The 24968-nt window shown below is 43.6% G+C and overlaps 1 protein-coding gene across 5 annotated transcripts; it reads left to right on the plus strand.

The window, feature by feature from the left end:
- The first annotated feature begins 1177 nt into the window (after positions 1 to 1177).
- Positions 1178 to 23275, plus strand: BPNT1 (3'(2'), 5'-bisphosphate nucleotidase 1). 5 transcript variants are annotated; one of them, XM_059677790.1, is made up of 11 exons: positions 1178 to 1531; positions 4397 to 4478; positions 7595 to 7722; positions 9124 to 9228; positions 10336 to 10443; positions 11785 to 11833; positions 13118 to 13209; positions 14892 to 14936; positions 18198 to 18395; positions 20567 to 20672; positions 22353 to 23275. In XM_059677790.1, exons 3-11 carry the CDS (start codon positions 7603 to 7605, stop codon positions 22499 to 22501), a joined length of 972 nt encoding a protein of 323 aa, XP_059533773.1. In that variant the 5' UTR covers positions 1178 to 1531; positions 4397 to 4478; positions 7595 to 7602; the 3' UTR covers positions 22502 to 23275. The 5 variants fall into 5 exon arrangements, with proteins under 5 accessions (XP_059533773.1, XP_059533771.1, XP_059533769.1 ...); XM_059677788.1 differs by lacking the exon at positions 4397 to 4478 and having other exon boundaries at positions 1178 to 1535; XM_059677786.1 differs by lacking the exon at positions 4397 to 4478 and having other exon boundaries at positions 1181 to 1531.
- The last annotated feature ends 1693 nt before the right edge of the window (positions 23276 to 24968 follow it).

The following is a 24968-nucleotide window of genomic DNA, read 5'->3' on the forward strand; positions in this document are numbered from 1 at the left end:
TAAAAAAAATACATTGATGTTCCTATCTCCCTCTACCTCTCCCTTCCTCTCTGAAATCAATAAAATCTTTTTAAAATATTTTTTTAATATTTAAAAATAAAGTAGTACCTTTATCATGTCAACAAAATTTGCTGCCACCAATCCAATGCCAACAGGCGTCCCCAGTCCGGGGTGCAGTAAAAGAAAAGATTTTATTCAGATGAACTGTTTGCCAACCTGAGAACACAGCCTCAGGAGGAAACTAAAGGTGAGCTTCCCTTGAGGCAAATGGGGGGGGGAGGAGGCCCAATTTTATAGCGACAGTCCCCGCCCAGGTCCGGGAGGGGTCCAATTTATGCAAATGAGGAATCCAAATTTGCAGTTCGAACTTGCCTTCAATTTATTTAAAAAACAAAAACAAAACGCAATACCCGTGAAGCGCAATAAAGCAACGTGCAATAACATGAGGTATAACTGCAGGGGTCTTAGCTTGCCAATCAATCGCAGAATTTCTGTTTATATGGCGGAGGCTAAGCAACTTGCATTTATAACCCATACGTTTGCTATTTACTCTGCCATCTTGCTTTTCATTATTGGTCTAAGCACAGTGCCCTGCTTTTTAATATTGAAAAAAAGAATGGTTGGCTATTCGCTTTGTTCAAGCAGCATAAAGTGTGCTCCTTAAGCATACACTGAATGCCTACGTGGGGTGTGAGGGGGAGAGACAATTTTTGTTTTTGCTGGTTTTAACTTTTGGCAGTGCATCAAGCAAAAAAAAAAAAAAAAGAATCATTAATATCCAGGAAGAGGCCATCTCCTGGGAGTGATCAGCAGGCAAATGCAAACTCAATTCTGCATAAAGTTGTTTTGTTGTTGGGAGAGGAGGCGGAGGTGTCGTGGTTAACCCCTTCGAGGGCGAGATCACTAACCCAGGGAACATATTGAGTGGGCTGTGGCCCTAAGTGGTTTGGCTCAGTGGATAGAGCCTCGGCCTGCGGACTGCAAGGTCGCAGGTTCGATCCCGGTCAAGGGCATGTACCTTGGTTGCGGGCACATCCCCAGTAGGAGGTGTGCAGGAGGCAGCTGATCTAAGTTTCTCTCTCATTGATGTTTCTAATTCTCTATCCCTCTTTCTTCCTCTCTGCGAAACATCAATAAAGTACTTTAAAAAAAAAAAAAAGAGTGGACTGTGTGCACAGAGTGGGCTAGGAGACTCGCTGAAAGCAGCAAGAATCCTTAAAAAGGTAGACACACACCTTCCACTTGGGCCGCGGGCAACTTAGCGCCAACCGAGAGCTTAAGGAAAACACGGAGCAGTGGAGTTTCGCCGGCTCGGGAGTCGGACGAGGTCTCAGCGACGCAGCTGCTCTGCGCCTGCGCCGAGTTTGCCGCATGCGCAGTAGCGGAGGTAGGGTTGCCCTACGTCCCCTGACGTCCTGTTGACTGGGAGACAGCTGTGCCGGACGCCGCGAGGGACCTGTTGCTTCATAACGCCTTTTGGGGGGTTATCCCTGGAGTGTCTTTCGACCAACTCTGTCCCAGGCCTGTCGGCGTAAGTAAGTTTCTCCCCTGCGGGTCAGGGCAAGGGCAAGGTCCCCTAACTCCACCCCTCTGCACAGATACGCGGAGATTCGAGGGATTTCTGTGCAAAAAGATTGGCGTGACTCTGCGCGTCTGGATGGTCCTGTATCGGACCGAGGTTCGTGAGTGTCAACGTTGCAGGTGTAGAGATGAGATTTTATCTTCATTCTCCGGGGTCTTTATGGGCTCTATTTTGTGAAACATAACAAGGCAAACCTAGACTGTGGGTTAAATCTACAATTAAAACCTACAATTAAATCTCATTAAAAGAGCAGGCATTCTTCCTAATGCGTGTCCTCCCTACACACCTGTAGACCTGCTTGATTTACTTGTTTTCCTGAAAATAGACAGAATTGCTAGTTCGAAACCTGTACGTTTGGCTTTTTTCTTTTTGATTTTTTTACAGAGAGGAAGGGAGAGGGATAGAGAGTTAGAAACATCGATGAGAGAGAAGCATTGATCAGCTGCCTCCTGCACACCCCCCACTGGGGATGTGCCGCAACCAAGGTACATGCCCTTCACCGGAATCGAACCTGGGACCCTTCAGTCCGCAGGCCGAGGCTCTATCCACTGAGCCAAACCGGTTAGGGCCGTTTGGCTTTTTAAATGCGGTTTTTATAACCTTTCCAAAAGGTTTCACCACTTTGCATCCTTGTAACAGTGCTCAGGACGACGTGTCCTCACACTCCAGCCACATTTGGGCAAACTCTCTAGTCTGTGCCAATCTCACAAATGAACAGCCATTTCTCACGGTTTTTCTTTGCATTTCTATCAAAACTAGTGAAGTTGAGCATTTCAGGTATTTACCAGCCATTGCTTTTCTTTTTTCTAGGAATTGCTTGTTCGTGTCTTTTGCTCCTTTTTCTATTGGATTATTCATCTTTTACCTATGGGTGCATAAAAGCCCCTTTTTTAATTAAATATATTTCTTTTTTGATTTCAGAGAAGAAGGAAGAGGGAGAGAGAGAAATATCAATGATGAGAGAGAATCATTGTTCGGCTGCCTCCTGCATGCCCCCTACTGGGGATCGAGTCCAAAACCCAGGCATGTGCCCTTGGCTGGAATCGAACCCAGGTCCCTTCAGTCTGCAGGCCGACGCTCTATCCATTGAGCCAAACTGGCTAGGGATAAAAGCCCTTTTTATGTAACAAAAATGAGCTCATGTATCTAGCATGTGATACAAATTTTTTTCTCTCTTTTTTTTTTTGTCAGTCATCTTTTTGCATTGTTTATGGTGTCAAAACTGTATACAGTCAAAATTGTATATGCAGTCAAATTTATCAGTACATTCTTTTATGAATTTTGTTTTCGTCATGTTTATAAGCCCTTTAACGAAACTTATAAAACACTTCACCCGTTTTACTCCCATACTTTTAGAGTTTCATGCTTTGCTTTTAAAATTATGCACTGATCTGGAATTTGATCAATATAAAGAATGCAAAAAGGATCCAACGTTTTTTAAAAAAAATTACCAATTGCCCCGCCATTTATGCCTAATTAACTTTCCCCCGTGATTTGAAATATCAACTTTATTGTGTTTGGTTCTAGCTCTAGAATTTATCTGATGCCCTTAATTTGTCTAATTCTGCCCAGGACTAAACTTTTAATTATAATTTCATAGCCTATTTAATTACTATAATTTTATACCCTATTTTGGTATGCTCTGTTGTGCTCACATTTTTATATTTCCAGATGACCTTGAACTTTAGCACCATTTGGTTGGGTTCCAAAGGTAAATAATCTCAGTATTTTGATCGCACACTCATTATTCCCTCATATGCTCGCCACCTTTATACAGAATTCAAGATACTCTCCCAGGCTATGAAAAGAGAGAGAGAAAGAGAGGATTGTTGGATTCCTGAACTAGCCACGTTGGCAGCTGTAAAGATTCCCTAAAACAGCGGTTCTCAACCTGTGGGTCGCGACCCCTTTGGCGGTCAAACGACCCTTTCACAGGGGTCGCCTAAGACCATCGGAAAACACATATATAATTACATATTGTTTTTGTGATGAATCACTATGCTTTCATTATGTTCAATTTGTAACAATGAAATTGGGGGTCACCACAACATGAGACACTGTATTCAAGGGTCGCGGCATTAGGAAGGTTGAGAACCACTGACCTAAAAGCTAGGATTAAGTTAGGTTGATTGTTTTCCGTGGTCATACAACCTTATTTTCATATATACGCTAAGCCTCAAGCCCAGAATGTGATTTAAAAGAAGCCGTACTATGATTCAGGGTCATATTGATTATCAACAGAATATCTTCGGGGTTAAAATAACGTTGCAAAAGCTACAGGAATGTTTTAGCCGGTGTAACTGCGTGCTTCCCTTGTGCCGGAGACTGTCTTACGTGCTTTATATGTGCTTTTCGTGTAATAATTACAACTCCGTGCTTTCGGTACCGTTGTTAGCTCCATTTTACAGATTGAGGCACAGAGAGTTTAAGAGGCTTTCCTAAGGTCACACAGCGTGTAGGTGCCAGGGCCATGATCTGGACTCAGGCAATTGTCTCCAATGCCTGCGCCTGTAACCACTATGCTGGTTTTCAGTAAACTCCCACAAGACAGATCAGGTTCCCTTACTGGAGGGCAGTGGTTCTCAACCTTCTGGCCCTTTAAATACAGTTCCTCATGTTGTGACCCAACCATAAAATTATTTTCGTGGCTACTTCATCACTGTCATGTTGCTACTGTTATGAATCGTCATGTAAATATCTGATATGCAGGATGGTCTTAGGTGACCCCTGTGAAAGGGTCGTTCGACCGCCAAAGAGGTCGCGACCCACAGGTTGAGAACCGTTGCTGTACAGTGTTGTTCTAATTGTTCACAGGTATCACTCACCTTTGAGCCAGGTAAGCGAACGTGCGTGTTTTAGGACCCAGTGGAGTACAGATGGTAGAGAAGGAAGCAGGGTGAGTTTAATCTGAACTTCTATAAGGAAGTTAGTTAACTTGCAGGTAGCTTTTTTGGCCTGTTCTGTACCCACCGGTACCGGCTACAGGTAATTCTCATTTGGGGTCTGGGAAGGGTCACAATTAAAAAGGCTTATAGGAACCTCTGTTACAGATGTTGCATTACGATAATAGAATTAGCTGCATTTTCTTTATACAAAGAGCCAACATTGTATTCATTTGTTTAAAAAAGTATGTGAGAACAATATTAGGGCTAGGGGACAGTAACATTTCATTGCTGATTCAGCTTGGACCAAAGAAATTCTTCAGAGGACATGGTAGACATGTTTCCTATGTGCCGATTGAAAAGAGATTTACAGGATCTCTTTGTAAGTCGATGTGTGCTTCGCACCAAACCTGATTTTCCACATTCGCATAAAGCTGATGTTCGTTCATACATGGGGATTTGTAAATATACATTTTCTGAAGAACGTAGGAGAAAGGCAAAGCCTACAAGTTTTTCTTTGGAAGAAGTGACCGTGGACTTGGCAAAAAGAAAGGGGAGTGGTTTAGTCATGTATGAAGCCTGGCAAGACTGTAATGACTGCTCAGCCGGCTCAAAGGTAAATGCTACCTGAGAACAGGAAGAACACCATACAGTGAGGGAAACCGGTCTGCCTTCCACAGGCCATCGTAAGGCGGGGACTGAGTGTGCAACACATTAAAACAGCCTCATGGCCCCGGCCGGTTTGGCTCAGTGGGTAGAGTGTCAGCCTGTGGACTAAAGGGTCCCAGGTTCGATTCCAGCCAAGGGCACATGCCTGGGTAGCGGGCTTGATGCCCCCCAGTGGGGCGTGCAGGAGGCAGCCAATCAGTGATTCTCATCATTGATGTTTCTATCTCTCTCTCTCTCCCTCTTCCTTCCTCTCTGAAATCAATAAAAAAATATATTTAAAAAAATAATAAAATAGCCTCATGGTGAAGACATCTGCATAGTACAGGTTAGTTGCCTGAATATTCAGTACAGAATAAAGCAGATATGTGGCTGGTGGTGGATATGAGGGAGTAGAGGTAAGGCAAGTGTTTTGTTAAATTATTTCTCCTGTTTTGTTCTTGAGGTGTTGCTGAGATAGTAATTATCATAACCCATTTTTCCACGTGTAACACCTCGTATGCCAAGAAAATGAATATTGCCTGATTGTGATGTAATAAGGTAAACAGACTTGAAATACATTGAAACCCGCTTTATTTTCATCTTAATTCCAGACAGCTGTTGGTCACAATATGGTATTCATTACCTTTTAGTTTGCATTTCAATTTCAGTTCTTTTCTTCTGAAGGGTTTCAGACACTTCCCTTGTTTGCTGTCTCATCGATGTTCATAATCCCTGTGAATAGAACGTGGATGATAGAAAAAAAAAAGATGTAAAGAGGCTAAAAGGCGCTAGGGCTGGTTTGACTCAGTGGATAGAGCGTTGGCCTACACACTAGGGTGTCCTGGGTTCGATTCCAAGGTGATGTTTCTTTTTTTTTAATATATATATTTTTAAATATATCTTTATTGATTTCAGAGAGGAAGGGAGAGAGAGAGAGAGAAACATCAATGATGAGAATCATTGATTGGCTGCCTCCCGCACGTCCCCTACTGGGGATCAAGCCCGAAACCCAGGCATGTGCCCTTGACTACAATCAATCTGGGACCCTTCAGTTCGCAGGCTGATGCTCTATCCACTGAGCCAAACCAGTAGGGCATCATTGATGTTTCTCTCTCCCTCTCACTTCCACTCTGAAATCAATAAAAATATATTTTTTTTAAAAAGAGGCTGAAAGGCCCTGACTGGTTTAGGATCAAATATGTTCATCTTTGAAGATACAGATTCAAATCCTGCAATTTTAGTGACTGAGGGACTTATTTCCTTGGCTGCCGAGTGCCCCCAATGGGTAGCCTTTAGCTGCCACCTCTCTGTGGGAATGCATCTGCTGAGAAGAGCCAGCCACTTCGCCTGGAATGGGTCGACAAAGGGGTGAAGGGCCTTTCTCACTTGGACTGGGCTGCTGCCTTTGGTCCTAAAGGCTGTTTTCTTCCTATTTTTCTACCGGGGCCAGAAACGACTCAGACACTCATTACTTTTCTATACAATTGGTCTTCACTCCAGTTAGTTACGCTGCTATTCTCTCTGTGTGGCTACTGATGAGGATGCTGGTAAATAATCAGCAGGCGAAATTTCACTTTATCTCTAAAGCAATACTTGCCGATTTTTCAGAAACTAATTGTCATCACATGCAATCCCTCCCCTTTTTAATTACTCCACACATACAGGGTATACCCCCCCTAAAAATGTATGCACACTATGTCTGTAGATTCTACTTCATTTTGAAAATGAAATGCATTTTAATAATACTACCGCCTTTATAATTATTCAAAGTGTGCATACATTTTTGGGGGACACCCTGTATATCAGTGATGGCGAACCTATGACACACGTGTCAGAGGTGACACGCGAACTCATTTTTTTGGTTGATTTTTCTTTGTTAAATGGCATTTAAATATATAAAATAAATATCAAAAATATAAGTCTTTGTTTTACTATGGTTGCAAATATCAAAAAATTTCTATATATGACACGGCACCAGAGTTAAGTTAGGGTTTTTCAAAATGCTGACACGCCGAGCTCAAAAGGTTCGCCATCACTGCTGTATATCCACATCCCTTATGCTATTCACACCTGTCTTGGCACCAGGTCTATGCTATAGACCTGAGGGTTTAATACTTTATTCCCAATGCACCACAATATCAGCTCTTCAAGGAAGTTGTTATGTATTTTCAGCTCCGGAAGCGCCCACCACAGTCTTTGCACGTCACACACCTCGTGCATAAAGCTTTCTCACGTGCTCAATCGGCTGGGACCTGTTGCGGCCACATGTCCCATCTGCAGAGAGAGAAGACTTAGAGTTTATTGAGAGCTATTACTGAAATGGGGGTTTTTCCAGGTCTCTCTTAACGATCTATACAGTTAAATGGGCCAACCCCAAGTGAGCATGCACTATACTAGTATACGTGCTGAATTGAATTCAAGTAAATAAAAGCCAGTAGTTGGCTTTGAAAGTAACAAAACCTTTCTCTCCCTTTCCCTTTAGGACTGACCATGGCTTCCGGTCACACGGTGCTGATGCGGTTGGTGGCCTCAGCATATTCGATAGCTCAGAAGGCAGGAACCATAGTCAGACGTGTTATCGCCGAAGGAGACCTGGGAATCGTGGAGAAGGTACCGGGAAATCTCATCTTATTTCGTACCGACTTCGTTTTTGTTCCTTGAGGTTTCGCTCAAGGATGTAATAATCTGGACAGACTTTAATAGCTGGAATAATCAATGGCTCCCCTTTGGGGATTGCAGAATGGTGAGATCTGACCCTCTACCAGTAGGAAGAACAGGAAATATTTGCGCTAGGGAAGAAAAGAGTAGGAATAGCTTTCTCAGATAGTTAAACGGCTGCCAATGTGTGTTCTTCTCTGGTGGTCTCTGAACTTCATTGATATATGTCGTCTTCCAGCTCAACAATTCTCCTCAGAGGTTTCATTCAGCAGATACTTGTAGAGTACCTACTGTGCGCCAGACATCACTCTTTAGGGAATGAAACAGAGATCTCTGCCTGGTGGCACCACATTGGAGCAGAGTAGCACTTGACATCGAGATAAGCAGCAGATCTCAGTGTGCCTTAAAGGGGTTGATTTTCATGATCACTGCCGAACTCATTACAAAGCATCGTAAAAATTCTGTGTATGTAAATTCATATCATCTGTGAATTCACCTAACCAGGCATGTGTAAATGAGAGCAAGTCATAATTCTCTGAAAAGAAACTAACAAAGGAGGTTGTGGCGGTCAGTTCTGAGATTTTCCACTGTCTTTCACTAGAATGACTGGATTGAGTGAGGGTGCCATAGGTGAGCAGCATATTAAATATTATAGTTGTTCATTTTTATATTTCAGGAATAGGAATTTTTCCTTTACACCGAGGAAGTGCCCTGGGGACCCCTTGAATTACTAGGATTCGGATTAGTGAGTGAAAGTTCTGGAAGAATCCATATAAAGAATTCCTTTCAAGTAACTGAAGATACAGTGTTTTTTAGCTTTGACTGCCTGAAGAAGTTATGAATTCTGTATCGCTTAACCTGTTTAAACAAAAAAAATTGATGTAGAGATCTTTTAAAGCAATTTCTTTTCTTTTTGTAAAATATGTTTTTATTGATTTCAGAGAGAGGAAGGGAGAGGGAGAGAGATAGAAACCTCAATAGAAACATTGATGAGCTCCCCACGCCCCCTACTGGGGATCAAGCCCACAATCCCGGCATATGCCCTGACCAGGAATCCAACTTCTACCTCCTCATACGTGGGATGACAACCAACAGAGCCATACTAGCCAGGCATGAAAGCAATTTCTGAACTGGGAAGAACATCTTCTGATAATTTGAAAGCTCCTCTCCAAACTTTTACCACTTTGAGTCCCCTGAGAAACACCAAGCCAAGAAAATAGTTGATCATATGATGTTAAGACCTATGAATCTAACAATAGACAGGGTCATTTAAATGATACAGACGCTCATGTCTTAGGCATCAGAGGACGACCTTGCATATGAGCTCTGCTAACGCTTGCCTCTCTGTTGCAGACCAGTCCAACGGACCTGCAGACCAAAGCCGACCGACTGGCACAAATGAGCATCTGTTCCTCCCTGGCACGAAAATTCCCCAAACTAACCATCATAGGGGAAGAGGTGAGAGTTGGCAGGGCTATGGTATGTATTTAAATGCCTGTTTACCATATGGATGTACAATTGCCACGTTAGTGATTATATACCACTATTATGACCTCAAGCATTGTATCTACCATTTTAATGCAAAAATAATTATATTCCTTAAGACTTGAAGGAAATGTTTGATTATGAAATATTTTGGTCCATTTTTAGGCCAGATGTCTCAATTCTTGACCATCAAAGATATGGTTTTTGTTATAATATTCAGCATCTGAACTAAAAGATGGGCAGAGTTCTAGAAGTTTAGAATAAAATGGGTTTTGTTTCTGTTTTTTCAAAACATACTGATTTTAGAGAGGAAGGGAGAGGGAGAGAGAGAGAAACATCAATGATGAGAGAGAATCATGTTGGGCTGCCTCCTACATGCCCCACACTGGGGACCAAACCCCCGTCCCCGGGCATGAGCCCTGACCAGGAATCGAACCATGACCTCCTGATTCATAGGTCGATGCTCAACCGCTGAGCCACACCTGCAGGGCGTCTGTTTTTCTAATTAGGCTTACTTACATACTTAGCCTAACGCTGGGAAAGTAAAAGAATGGATGTCTCATGTAATTGAGAGAGCAGTAGCTGATGTCAGAACCACTTATGTTGAAAAGTTTATAGTACGTAAGAATTCTTTTCCTTCTCACTGTTCAGCCTAATGAAGTTGGGGCTCTGTTGCCAGCTTTGATGAGCCCCATCTGGTCATGTTTGCAGGTTTTTTTTTTAATATTTTATTGATTTTTTACAGAGAGGAAGGGAGAGAGATAGAGAGTTAGAAATATCGATGAGAGAGAAACATCGATCAGCTGCCTCCTGCACATCTCCTACTGGGGATATGCCCGCAACCCAGGTACATGCCCTCGACCGGAATCGAACCTGGGACCTTTCAGTCCGCAGGCCGACGCTCTATCCACTGAGCCAAACCGGTTTCGGCCATGTTTGCAGTTTTACTCGGTTTGCTTTAAAGCGCTGAGCCTCAGTGGTAGGAATAGTGAAAACGGACGCTGACATTTCTTCCGTCCCTGACACCGAAGTGCTCGGTGGACACCCGGCCGCGTCAGTGACCAGTGTTCTCTGCTGCAGGACCTGCCTTCTGAGGAAGTGGATCAGGAGCTGATTGAAGATGGTCAGTGGGAAGAAATCCTCCGGAAGCCGTGCCCGTCACAATACAGCACGATTAAAGAGGAAGATGTATGTTCCACATCATTGCTCAGCTCTCTGTTCGTCTTTCTTGGTGGTCTCTTTGTGTTTGTTTCTGCCATAGTAAAGGGAATAACACTCGCCTAGGATGATGGGAAGTTGGCAGTTATAAAATAGAGGCACCCGGGACTTGGGAAACTTTCAGAGCCAACGTGGGGTATCAGGCACCACACGGAATGTCTGACCTGTTCCTTTAGAATTCAGTTTTTCTTGCTGCTGGTTATTCTTCACTCTAAAGCTATTATTAAAACGACTTTTAGGGAGAAAATCTAATTTTTTATGTAGCAGATTTGGTAGTAAAACATTTCATTGGCAACTGGGGCCGAAAGGAGATGAAACAGACCACTACCTTACATTTTTGGAAGGCCGTGAAACTCGCCTTGCCTGCGTTTTGTCGTTGCTTTAGTTACATCTGTGACTTCAGATAACTGTCATACTTCTTTGATTTTTTTCCTTTTAATTTGTCTAACACACACTCATTGAATACTCACCGTGAGTAAGGCACCTTGCTCTGGGGTCTGAAGGATGCAAAGGAAAGGAGACGTGTCTTTCATCAGAAGAAGCCCTCGCTGGCAAAGTCCCATCGCGTTCCAGTTCTAGCCGTTCATGGCCACCTGGCCTGAATCAGGTCAACAGTCCTGAGTAGAAAGGACTCCTTTTTCTGTCTACCGTCAGTTCTATAAACTGTGGATTTTTACTTGTCATATGCAGACGGTGACCTTACGTCGGTCACGTTGTCATTTTTTAAAATCAGCGCACTTTGGTGCCACTGTGGAGTTTCTCCGCCTCACCATCTAGAGCAGCGGTTCTCAACCTGTGGGTCGCGACCCCTTTGGGGGTCGAACGACCCTTTCACAGGGGTCGCCTAAGACCATCGGAAAACACATCTATAATTACATATTGTTTTTTGTGATTCATCACTATGCTTTAATTATGTTAAATTTGTAACAATGAAATTGGGGGTCCCCACAACATGAACTGTATTAAAGGGTCGCGGCGTTAGGAAGGTTGAGAACCGCTGATCTAGCGCTCAGTGTGTACCCAGCATTGTGTCCAGTTGCTGCTGACAGTCAACCCAGGAAGCACTTCATTTTTAAAATTCTTAGGTCGGACTTTTCTCCAACTGAACGGGACTTGTTCCATGACTGCAAAACAATACATTTCCTTTTACCATCACAAAACTGATGACACTGGCATAAGCCATCTGTAATATAATTTCAGAACTGAAATAAAAAGGGAGCTGTTTTGGTTAGTCTATTTAAATCTATTTTTTTTTTTTTTACATATATATGTTTTGGAGACTTAATGTGGATATTTCCTGGTATCTTTTAGCTCGTGGTCTGGGTCGATCCCCTGGATGGCACCAAGGAGTACACTGAAGGTTGGTACCTCTTTCCTGTTCGTATTGGGAGCAGGAGGACTAGCCTGTGATGTTGAGTGTAAACATTTACTGTTTCTTATGTTGTGTGAAAAGCCGGTGTTATTTTTTATGTGTGTGTCCTAAAGCTGTGTTTGTGCCCATCCTAGCTAACTGTGGTGATACATCAGTGATTGTCACACGACACGGAGAAAATTCATCTCCTTCTCATACCCCCCCGACACACACAGTCTACCAGCCCCCCAATTCTAATGACCTTACGTGAGAATAACTAGCATTGAACCAGTGTTACCACACTGAACCCCAGCTTTGTTGGTGTAGAGCCCCAAAGAGAAGCACAACCGTACTGCCCTTGTTCCTCCACTGGCCCTACCCCCCCGCCCCCCCATACACTGTCCCCTCACTGTCTTTCTGTTCCGCCTCACCTTTAAAGATGGGTTTGGAAACACCTTGCAATATTTTCCTCTTCTGAAATTATTGAAGATGAGAAAGAGAACAAAGCAGCAAATTAACATAAAATGGGCAACCTGAACGTAAAGACCAGGCTCAGAGCCCAAGTTGTAGATTTTTCGAGCATAACGTAAGCTTTGGGTTTTACTTCTGAACTAAAGAGCTCCCTAGTTTTTCTTACGTTGGTTCTCAGCTGCATGGCTTGAGAAAATAAAATTTCTCATAATTACTAGAGAAAGCTCCTTCTCTGTCCTTGGAGGAGACGTAGCTGCAATGAGCGAGTCCTGCAGAGTGTGTGCGTGTGTGTGTGAGCACGTGTGCATGTGTATGTATGTGTGTGCACTGAAGACATCGCCACTGTGGAACAGGGAGGCTCTGGACAGCTTTAGGGTTCACACAGCACCTACACAGCTGGTCTAGATTCCCACCTCCCCCACCTCTGGAGATTTTGATTCACTGGTTCTGGGAAAGGGCTTGAGAGCCTGTATTATAAAAGTGACTCCAGCAGGCAGGAGTGAGCTGGATGGTGGCAGAGGGGGCACAGGGATCCAATGATAATGGCTGTGGAATTATGGCCGGTCAATTTAATTGGTTTTCAGAGTGTACTAATGAGACCAGGCGTGGCAATCCAGTGACGTGGCCCTAGACCCCGCTTCTCTCTCTGGCCAGCTCTCTTATAATTTGTGCATTTTGCCAGAAGTTGGATTGATCATGGATGAATCACTGTGGATTCCATACCTTTACTGCAAAAATAGCCCGCAGCAATTCACTTGCCGATGAGGAGTCATATGACATGAAAAAGTTACATCATAATCGATACTCATTTCTTCTCTCTAGGTCTTCTTGACAATGTAACAGTCCTGATTGGAATTGCTTATGAAGGGAAAGCCATAGCGGGAGTTATTAACCAGCCGTATTACAACTACCAGGTAGGACTGTAACGGATACAGTTGTTTTTTTTAATGCAACAAGGACAGAGGTTATTTCAAGAGGCAGCCAGATGAGACGACCCGCTTCCCCCAGGCAGATGAAGGTTTTGAAGGAGTTGAAAGGGGTCTTTCTTTTCGTGCAAAGGGAGAGGAACCCAACAAGTCCAGAATCAGGTAAAGGGAGTTAACGATTTGGTCTCTGGAGGGCAGTTTTCACAGGACTCCTGTGCTAAGTCTTCCGCATCGCCGTGGCGTGTGGTGTCTGAGGAGTCATCCCCTAGACTTCTTGGAACCTTCTGGATTTCCCTCCATATTATCTTTAGATTCAGTCTCCTGATTCCCGAGGTTGCAGCAGACAAGTCACGTTTCAGCATCTCCAAGCCTCAATGGCACCTGCTCACGTTTCTTTCCCACTTGAATCACTTCTTCTGTGGGAAGGCAGATGCCAGGAAACAGGGCCATTCGAGCAGGCTATGGGGGGGCCCAGGGGTCAAGAGAACTCTGGCCAGTGACCAGTGCGGATGGAGGCCTCGCTGTGCACCTGGCTGTGCTGTCCTGCTCTCTCACGCAGACATGAGAGATGGGCTGAGGCGGCCAGCAGGTCGATGTTGCCCACACATGGCGGCCCCCACCGGCAGGGAGGTGGCGGGGAGCCACACACAAATATTTTATTAGATCAGTAATTATAGTGATATATGGTCCCTGATATTATCTAGCCTGGTGGTGTTGAGCTCGGTTGCACATGCATTCATCTTTTCAAAATACACCCCAGACCTGTGGAGTCAGAGCTTCGGGGGGCATGGGTGCCAGGGATGCATACGTCATACACGCAGCGCAGGCCTTGACGTTCAAATGCAGACGTTGGGGGATTGCTGATGTGGTTCTGGATTAGCCTGGTCATTGAGACACCTGACTTACAGGTGGCCCTCCAAGCACATTGAAGAAGGGAGCCATTCGAACCGAGAAAGATGCTAGCCATGTTGTTTCCCAGGTAACACTGCCTCGCGCCTAAACTAGAGTCAGCGTTGAAGCAGAACTGAGTACGCTCCTGCACCTTTCTCTTACTTTCTCTCTAATAGGGCTGGGCTTTCTACTCTGCTCCCAAGAAATTGTCTTCCTCAGAAGCAAGAGATTAATGTGATTCCAAAGCAAGAATAGATCACTAGATCACATTAAAGTTAAAGGAAACGATTGAGATTATTACTTCAGGTATTGACATGAGTCTGACCTTGATAGAACGTTGGAGAAACCAAGTAACCAGAGTGAGGACTATTCCTTCTGAATTTCCAATTTGAGTTAAGAGCAAGCGTAACCTCTACCTCTAAGATAGTTTTGTTATATTCTACCATTTGTATGATAATACCTACAATCATGTTCTTATTAAGACTATTTCGCAAAACTAGTTAGGCATTATTGGTAAAGTTTCTCATATTAAGTATCCACTAAGTATTTTACTGTGACTTTAATGTTTATGTAATATTTTATACAGATACAAGTTTGTGGCCGCTACAGAAACTTTAAGTTAACACTGTTACTTGAAAGGGAGACATTTTTATTCCTAGATCACATTGTAATGCATGGCACCTTTCATCCAAAAAGGATCTGAGTGCTTAGAAGTTGTGAATAACACCCATCCCTTCCATCCCTTCTGAGGTTAGAAAACTTGTATTCATTTTCCACAGAACAATGAAAAGCAGAAGTTGAGGGAACGCAGGAAGGAAGCAAAGGTGAGAAAAATAGCTAGAGTTTGGCTCCACTAGTTCGCAGCAAAGAGGTAGGAAACCTGTGTTGCCAGCCAGCCTCGTCGAGCCCACGCAGCCGCTCATCTCCTCCTGTTCTGTTTCTCCCCTTCGTCGCCTGTCCCTTCACCACATTCCCTCTGTATACTCTCGTTATCCTTTCTTCCTTCCCTCTTGCTTGTGCCTTGAAATATGTTGCAACAAAGAGAAGGTTGCTCAGTTCTGTTGATGGTATGCAAGGCTGAATATTCAACTTTCAGTCATCATCATCATCACCATCACCATAATAGCTCAAATATACTATCAAGAACTTGTTACATCTTACCGGCCTCAAGGGGTGCACATGCATTATCTCATTTAATGCTCACCATCACCCTTTCACCTTGTCCCTGTTTTATTTTTTAAATATTTTTATTGCTTTCAGAGAGGAAGGAGAGGGAGAGAGAGATAGAAACCTCAATGATGAGATAGAATCACCAACCAGCTGCCACCTACACACCCCCTACTAGGGATCGAGCTCGTACCCTGGGCATATGCCCTTGACTGAAATCGAACCCGGGACCCTTCAGTCCTTGGGCTGATGCTCTTTCCACTGAGCCAGACTGGCTAGGGCCCTTGTCCCTGTTTTAAAGAGAGAGAAACCAAAGCAAGTAGCTCCCCTGGGTCACCCAGTTTGTCGATGGCACGTCTGGGATTCAAACCCCAGTCCAGCCTCTTACCGATTCCTCTGCATTGCTCTTTGAGCCGGATGAAAGACCTTTATCAGTTAAAACTCCGTTATTGCTTCTAACAGATACCGAAGCTGGTAGGCAGTTGAAGGAAACACTTGGCTTAGTGCAAAGAAACCCAGTGTATCTTTATATGGGCGCTAGCTTCTTAGCCATTCTGAGATTTAATTTAACTCATCGGTAAGGTGAAACGAGTAGCCTCATTGCCCCCAGAAAGTTGGTGGGGAGCCTTTGAGGGGGAGAGACAGTGAGGAGAGGGCGATCAGGAGCACAGAGGAAGCTGGCTGGCCGCCTCATGGGCCTGCATGGCCCTGCCCACCAGATGCCGGATCCCATGGTCCCGTACTCTTTGCCTCCATATTCATTTATGTGGCCCAGAGTATTCATTTTCAGGCCCAGAATACTCATGCCCATTATTTGTGTTTTAAATATATTTTTATTGATTTCAGAGAAGAAGGAAGAGGGAGAGAGAGAGAGAAACATCATTGATGGGAGAGAATCATTGATCGGCTGCCTCCTGCACACCCCCTACTGGGGATCAAGCCCGCAATCTGGACATGTGCCCTGGCCAGGAATCGAACCGTGACATCAACCACGGAGCCACACTGGCCAGGCTCGTGTCCACTCTTTGTATTGCTTTCCTTTCTTCTTCAGAATAACGAAAGCTCAGTAAGTCGGCTTCTTGAGAATTCGTCTCAGCAGTCAATCTGAGGCCCACTGAGCCCTCAGAGCCACCACTGAGCCCATCGGCGTGTCGGGCCCCAGCCTCTCGGTAGTGCAGGCTCCAGGGGCTGAGAGTCCCCAGTGCTGGCCCTGCGGTGCCTTTGGTGCTCCATTTGCAGGGCGTGATACTGTCGGCGTCCTCGGGGATCGCTCACCTGCAAAGAGCTGCCTCGCCCAGTGGCCCGCTCCTTCCCAAGGCGATGCACTTCCGGTGACTGATGAGTGCAGGACGAAGGCCTGGCGTTGCACCCCAGTTGGTACAACCCTGAAGGGCCAGTCTAGCTCCAGAACTCCCATAGGGCCGGCGGAGGCTGTTGGGTCTGCGTCACAGCTCAGCTCCCCCGTGTCCACTCGTGCTGCCTTCCCGCCCTCCCACGGGTGCTGGCCCCAGGGGCACTCCTCCACCACCATCCCTCCACCTCAGGGTCCTGCTGCAGGACACACGGGGTGCTGTGTTTGAAAGCTTTTTGCAAGTAAACTGAGGCAGCCCAGCCTAATGCTGAGGACTGTCGGCTTTGAACCCAGAAGAGCCTCAGTTTGGTTATGATTTTCCTAGAGTCCTTGGTCGGGTTATTTAATAGTTCCAATCTCTCTTTTTCTCATCTATAAAGTAAGGATGATAACACCTACTTCGTGGGGTTGTTTGGGAGATTAAATGAGATACTACATGTAAAGCACTTAGTACGTGTCCAGTATTCAGTAACATACTTATTTCTGTATGCCTACCATATACTAGTATGTCTATTATCTATAATAATAAAAGCATTAATATGCTAATTAGACCGGACAGCCAAACGACCTTCCAGACGAACTTGCATGAATTTCGTGCATCGGGCCTCTAGTGTTAAATAATGGTCTTTTTGGTGACTTTGCACTAATCATTTTATGCATCAGTTTTACTTGGCATGCAATACTGGTTATGTTTTTCTACATGAAGTGCGTGGGCATAAACAGTGTGGTGGAAAATGCTCCCAGGTCTGCAAAGGCAAATACAGATTCTAAGGCTGCGTCGGCACTGTCATTTTACTACCACCATTGCCAGTGAAGTCTGTGACCTTGACCTCCATTATCCAGGCTGCTCTTCGGTATCGGCCTGTTCAGCTGTTCTGTCTCTATAGCAGCAAAATGCATTATCACCACCGCCTAGGCCAGCCGTGGGCAAACTACGGCCCACGGGCCGGATCCGGCCCATTTGAAATGAATAAAACTAAAAAAAAAAAAGACCGTACCCTTTTATGTAATGATGTTTACTTTGAATTTATATTAGTTCACACAAACACTCCATCCATGCTTTTGTTCCGGCCCTCCGGTCCAGTTTAAGAACCCATTGTGGCCCTCGAGTCAAAAAGTTTGCCCACCCCTGGGCTAGGCCCATGTCGACAAGATCCTGCCTCCTTCTCGGGTATTGAAAAGTACTGATCAGTACATGGCGTTTCATTTCCCGGGGACTTCAGTGCCCTTTGCAAAGAGCTATTTCAAATATGATAATGAGCTTATTCGATGATTCAGAGAGCAGCCGGAATTAACCTGTCTCCTCTCCCGAGGACTCCGGGGAAGAACCAGAAGTTCCCTTCAGTACCTTTGAAACCCAATTATCAACCAAAACAGCAGTGAGAACGACCCGCTGATTCCCTAGGGAAATGTCTCTGTCGATGTTACTGTCTTTGTACTCTACAGCGTGATCATGTTTTTATGATCTAACAGTTAGGACGCTGTGACAGCTCAGTGTTCTATTTGTTCTGAGCTGACATGTTCTCCCACTCATCACAGGCTGTGCTGGTGTTTCCTGTTTCCACAGGCAGGGCCTGGTGCCGCGCTGGGAAGGACAATCTGGGGAGTTCTAGGCTTGGGTGCCTTCGGGTTCCAGCTGAAAGAAGTGCCTGCCGGGAAGCACATCATCACCACCACCCGGTCCCACAGCAACAAGCTGGTCACCGACTGCGTCACCGCCATGAACCCCGACGACGTGCTGCGAGTGGGCGGGGCGGGAAATAAGGTACGAAACAGTCCGCCACCCACTCGGAATGCAGTTGACTCACTGAAGGGAACACCTGAGCTTTTAACTGAATGTCAAAGAGGAGTTTGGGAGGAGAGATTAAAGATTGTACTTTGCCATTCAAACCACATTTCAGCAACATTTTTGAATTTTTTTTTTTTAATGTGAAGGTTCAAATCTCTTGTGAAGACAGTGCAGAGAAAATATGTCAACTGGCTGGTGTTGCTCAGTGGTTAGAGCGTAGGCCGGCCACCAGAGGGGGTTTGCTTCCCTCCACCCCCTTGAGGCATGTGTGGGAGGCAACCAATCAATGTGTCTCTCTCACCTAGATGTTCCTCCCTCCCTCCTTCCGTTCCACTCTCTTTAAAAAGCAATGGAAAAAAATATCCTTAGGTGAGGCTTAACCAAAAAAAAAAACTTATATAAAATGTCGTTAGGATAAGATCCCGTGCCTCTTGCCAACCCTTTTTTTCTCAGGGACCCTCTTGGATTATTTCCTAGCCCGCTCCTCCTAGCCCGCCCCCGCCCCCTCTCCCTGGATACTTCCCCACGATCTCCTCCAGGCTCCCATCTCCTGAGGAAATTGTGAAATGGAACAGTGGGATCTGCGTCTCTTCTCATCTAATTCCCCCCAGATACCATCATGATGACATTCTTCAGGCTCTCATTCAGCATGTCCGATTGGAACTCACCTTCTTTCTGCCTGCCCCCAGATGTGTTCCTCTCCCTGTTCCTTTCTGGTTAATGTACCAGCATTTTCCCAGTTGTTCCAGCTGGATATGTAAAAGTCGTCCTAGACTCCTTTGCTCAGGTCCTATCAATTAGTCCTAGCTATAGATAAAGTATATATGTTATTGATTTTGAGAGGAAGGGAGAGGGGGAGAGAGAGAGAAACATGAATGATGAGAGAAAATCATTGGTTGGCTGCCTCCTGCACGCCCCCTAGTGGGATGACCAGGAATCGAACCATGACCTCCTGGATCATAGGCCTACACTCAACCACTGAGCCAGGCCAGCCAGACCCAGCTAGAGATCTTAATTCTTCCCTAATGTCTCTTGTCCATCTCAACTGTCAGTGCCCCAGTTGAAACCTATCATCATCCCTCACCACACTTTACAGAAGCTTCCAGAGTTTTGTGTCATGCAAGTTCTATCAGTGGCCTCGGTTTTATGCAAGTATTACAAGAATCATTAAGATGACTGCTGCCGAAACCGGTTTGGCTCAGTGGATGGAGCGTCGGCCTGCGGACTGAGGGGTCCCGGGTTCGATTCCGGTCAAGGGCATGTGCCTGGGTTGCGGGCACGTCCCCAGTGGGAGATGTGCAGGAGGCGGCTGATCGATGTTTCTCTCTCATCGATGTTTCTAACTCTCTATCCCTCTCCATTCCTCTCTGTGAAAAATCAATAAAATATATTAAAAAAAAAAAGATGACTACTTAAAAATTCATATTTTGGCAGTGCAACTAATAATGGATATGACCCCAAAGACAAGTAACTAACTACTTGTTAGATTGACTAGTCAGCATCACACATCTCTTAGGAGCTATTACAATTGACACATTATTGTACTAGTTGATGCTTCTCTATCCCGTGTATAATAATGGTCAATTGTTTATAACGTTAAATAACTTAATTTTTCTACAGTAAATACAGGGTGCCCCCCAAAAATGTATACACATTCTAACAGCTGATACTTCAATTTTGAAAATGAAATGTATTTTAATAAACACTGCCTTTATAATTATTCAAAGTGCGTGCATACATTTTTGGAACTATATATATACATACACACACACACACACACACACACATATTGCTTTTACAGTCAGTCAGTAAGAAAGAAAGAAAAACATAAAAAAGAAAACTATTTTCTCTAACTTGGAAGATGGAGACTGTTCATTCACCCTTCTTGTAGCCTATTGACCACTTTTCCCCCCTTAGATATTATGATGCATGTATCCTGTATGTTTCTTCATCATAGTCTTGTCATTTAAACCTGCTAAAGGCAATAAAAAAAATAAAAATAAAAAAAATAAACCTGCTAAAGGCTTTCACCTAAGTGGACCCTAACAGAGGAGTTAAAATATATTTCACAGAAACAAGCAATCCTCTCTTATCTGCACCTCGTTCATGTCATGGTCGAGGGATAATTATCATCGTTCACTTTACAGATCATTCAGCTGATTGAAGGCAAAGCCTCCGCTTACGTGTTTGCGAGTCCTGGCTGTAAGAAGTGGGACACTTGTGCTCCGGAAGTCATTCTACACGCTGTGGGAGGTGAGTCCGTTTTATTAGCGGGGATTATAGCTTTTGCAGTAACGCCACTTTACCTAGACTCTCGGGATATAAGAGCTAGGAGGAAAGTTAGCGATTATCTGTTCCAACCCCCACATTTCATAGGCGAGAAAGTAGATTTTCAGCCAGTTCATTTTTCTTTACATACAGTTTCTTTTGTTGGACCTTGATCTGCATGTTGTTAACTTAATTAAACCCTTATTAATTTATGGCTTTAATGCCTTTAGGGGTTTTTAAAAATATATTTTTACTGATTTCTGAGAGGAAGGGAGAGTGAGAGAGAGAGATAGAGACATCAGTGATGAGAAGAGAATCTTTGATTGGCTGCCTCCTGCACACCCGCTACTGAGGATTGAGCCCACAACCAGGGCATGTGCCCTTGATGGGAATCGAATCTGAGACCCTTCAGTCCATAGGCCAACGCTCTATCCACTGAGACAAATCAGCAAGAGCTAGGGTTTTGTTTTTTTTTTTTTCTTGAAAAAACCACCTAATTTATTTTAAGCCAATGTTGGTAAATATCTCTGTATTAGTGCTAAAGATCATAGAGTTAGAATTTTAAAAATCTGACTAAAAATATATTATAAATATGTACATAGTTAGGTGATTTTAAAATTTCAAATAGACATCAAGTCAAACCTTAATTTTATTTATTTTTATTTTTATTTATTTATTTTTAATATATTTTTATTGACTTCAGAGAGGAAGGAAGAGGGAGAGAGAGTTAGAAACATCAATAATGAGAGAGAATCACTGATTGGCTGCCTCCTGCACACCCCCCACTGGGGATCGAGCCTACAACCCAGGCATGTACCCTTGACCGGAATCGAACCTGGGACCCTTCAGTCTGCAGGCCGACACTCTATCCATCGAGCCAAACCGGCTAGGGCTATTTTTATTTTTTTATCTTTTCCATTTTCCAAGTACATTATTTTATCAGTATCTCATTAACATTACGTGACAAGGAAGTGAAATTCATCACAATCCATTTTCATTAGAATTATTAAATGAAACTAATATAATAGTTATATCTTCTGAATGTATGTCATTTAAACTCTTACCAAATAAAGTGTTAATATTAAATGGTAGAATAAAGAAAGTAGTTTTAAAAATGGGAATAGTGATGATGAAGTATAACCAATAGGAAAAGCGATCAGCTCAGGAAAAGAGAAAGGAATTGACGCTGAGAAATAAAATTGAAAATGCTAAGTGAGCCATAACCGGTTTGGCTCAGTGGATAGAGGGTCGGCCTGCGGACTGAAGGGTCCCAGGTTCGATCCCGGTCAAGAGCATGTACCTTGGTTGCGGGCACATCCCCAGTAGCGGGTGTGCAGGAGGCAGCTGATCGATGCTTCTCTCTCATCGATGTTTCTAACTCTATCCCTCTCCCTTCCTCTCTGTAAAAAATCAATAAAATGTATTTTTTTTTAAAAAAAGAAAACGCTAAGTGAAATGATTTTAATCAGAAGAAAGAATGTTTTATCCTTCAGTTAGTTAAAATTGTTCTGTAGTCTTAAATTTCAAGTGAATTATTAACACTTAACCATTATCTTCCTTCTGCAGAGATAATTGGATATTATTGCCCAGGGAAGCAAGAGGCGCTTACAAATAATGAACTATTACGGTAGAATCAGCCATTAACGTGCTGTGTTTTTTCTGTAGGCAAGTTAACCGACGTCCATGGCAATGCCCTTCAGTACGACAAGGAAGTGAAGCACATGAACTCCGCTGGGGTCCTGGCCTCGCTGAGGAACCATGACTACTACGCCAGCCGCGTTCCCGAATCTGTTAAAAAAGCACTCGTCCCCTAAGCCAGTCTGGTGGCCTTAGCTAGGGGGACAGCTGCAGGAGGAGAGGGAGGAGAGAGGACCACGTTCCCGAAGTCTCAGCCTTGGATGAGGACGTCCTTGAAGTTGATCCTGACACTGAGGAAATGCTGACCCTCGCGGACTTGGGCAGTCTGTCCAGCCTGCACGTCACTCAGCCTCCCGTTGGGATGAATTTCAAGACACCACGTGGAGCCATTGGAGTCTGTCTGCTGTGCTGCGATATTATCAATAAACCACAGACAACCTAAAAACATGCACTCATTCTTTAAGGGAACATTTCATTTACTTAGCTAGGAGGAGGACTTGCTTCTCAGAATCATACAGTTTAAGACTAATGGGGTGTAATCAGAGCGCCCCCTTGACTTTATTCTGCATTGATCAGTGATCTGTTTTTAGGTACTTAGGAGTAGAAAATAGATTTTAAGAACTTGGTGATTAATTCATCCACCAGACCAATTTTAACATCTGGAGAATCTGTAAAGTCTGTCACATTTCTGTTCCTCCTTTTATTGGGAGAAGTAAAAGAAAAGTTTAGTTCCAATTGACTATCCTTGTCAGTTGTTTAATCAACATTCCTATTGTATAAGCCAGATTTTTTTAGGCCACAGAAGCACAAGTTGTTACCTGAATCTCATTCTTGTTTTCACAGTAATTTTTAAAAATTTCCAGTTATGAACATACTGAAATGTTGTTATGTATGTTGATGAAACAGATTTATGGAAAAATGCCTTCTTTATAATAAATTATTTCATTCTAGCTAGTCTCTGTCCCGTGCTTTTATTATTTTTTTATTTAAATTACAGTTGACATACAATTTTATATTAGTTTCAGGTGTACAACATAGTGATTAGACATTTATAAAACTTAGAAAATGATCAACCCTGTAAGCCTAGTGCCCATCTAACTGCTTTTAAATAAATTGTTCTGTTATTAGATGAAGCAAGTGGCTGAAATTAATCACTCCCAACCCCAACTGCATCTCAGAATCAACCTAGGAAGCTTTGCAAAAGTGGTCACAGGCTCCATCCAGCAATTTTGGTTCTGAACAGTTTAAGAAAATTACTCCAGGGATTAACTCGGCATTGAAGTTCAGAACTCCCTCCATAAGATCGTATCATTTTACGGAGAGCATCTGTAATCGAGCCTGAAGAGGACTTGGCTTTGACATCTTTGGCTACTCCCTCCTGCAATTTTCTTCTCTTCATCCTGATATTTTTCCTCCCTTTTCTACCAATTCCTTCTCAGTTTCCTTTCTCAGTTTTTATCTTCCTTCCCTTAAATATCAATATTCCCACTAAAATCAGGAATTAGACAAAAATGTTCTTGTTCAACATTATCATTCCTCTTATTCAACATTATACTGAATCCCTAGACAAGAAAAAAGATGACATATAAGAGATATAAAGCCCTAACCGGTTTGGCTCAACGGATGGAGCGTTGGCCTGTGGACTGAGGGGTCCCGGGTTCGGTTCCAGTCAGGGGCAAGTGCCTTGGTTGCAGGCACATCCCCAGTGGGGGGTGTGCAGGAGGCGGCTGATGGGTGTTTCTCTCTCATCAATGTTTCTAACTATCTCTTTCACCTCCTCTCTGTAAAAAATCAATAAAATATATTTTTAAAAAAGATATAAATATGGGATAGAGCCCAACCAGTGTGGCTCAGTGGTTGAGCACCTATGAACCATGCCCGGGTTTTGGGATTGGTCTCCAGTAGGAGGTATGCAGGAGGCAGCTGATCAATGATTCTCTCTCATCATTGATGTTTCCATCTCTCGCTCTCCCTCTCTGAAATCAATAAATATATATATTTAAATATTATTTTAATTGATTCAGAGAGGAAGGGAGAGGGAGAGAGATAGAAACATCAATGATGAGAGAATCATTGATTGGCTGCCTCCTGCATGCCCCCTACTGGGGATCGAGCCCACAACCAGGCATATGCCCTTGGCTGGAATCAAACCCAGGACCCTTCAGTCCACAGACCAATGCTTTACCAAACACTGAGCCAACCCAGCTAGGGCTAAAAATATATTTTTAAAAATGTATTGGATAGAAGGAAAACAATGATCTATCCAGAAAATCCAACCTAACTAGAACTCTTGGAACTAATTAATAAAAGCATCCAACAAGATCACTATCACTAGGACTCTTACAGCTATATTTTGCTTTCCTGAAAGCAGGTTTCTATTTATGTACCACAGCTCGGAACTAATTTTTTTTTTTTTGGCATGCTCTTTACAAGTCATTTTTTATTGATGACATCCATTTCCTTGATTCCATTCTCTCAAAAATCAACAATGATAGATGACTTGGATGCACTGAGTGATAGAGATGGAAAGAAATGATCTCAAAAGTTAAAATTTAGCAATGATATTTAAAATGAGAAAATTAGTTCGATTAAATCCTGTACGGATCAAGACAAGGGTAAATGAATACATGCAATGTCTTACAC

This window comes from Myotis daubentonii, chromosome 20 (assembly GCF_963259705.1).
Source record: "Myotis daubentonii chromosome 20, mMyoDau2.1, whole genome shotgun sequence".
NCBI lineage: Eukaryota > Metazoa > Chordata > Mammalia > Chiroptera > Vespertilionidae > Myotis > Myotis daubentonii.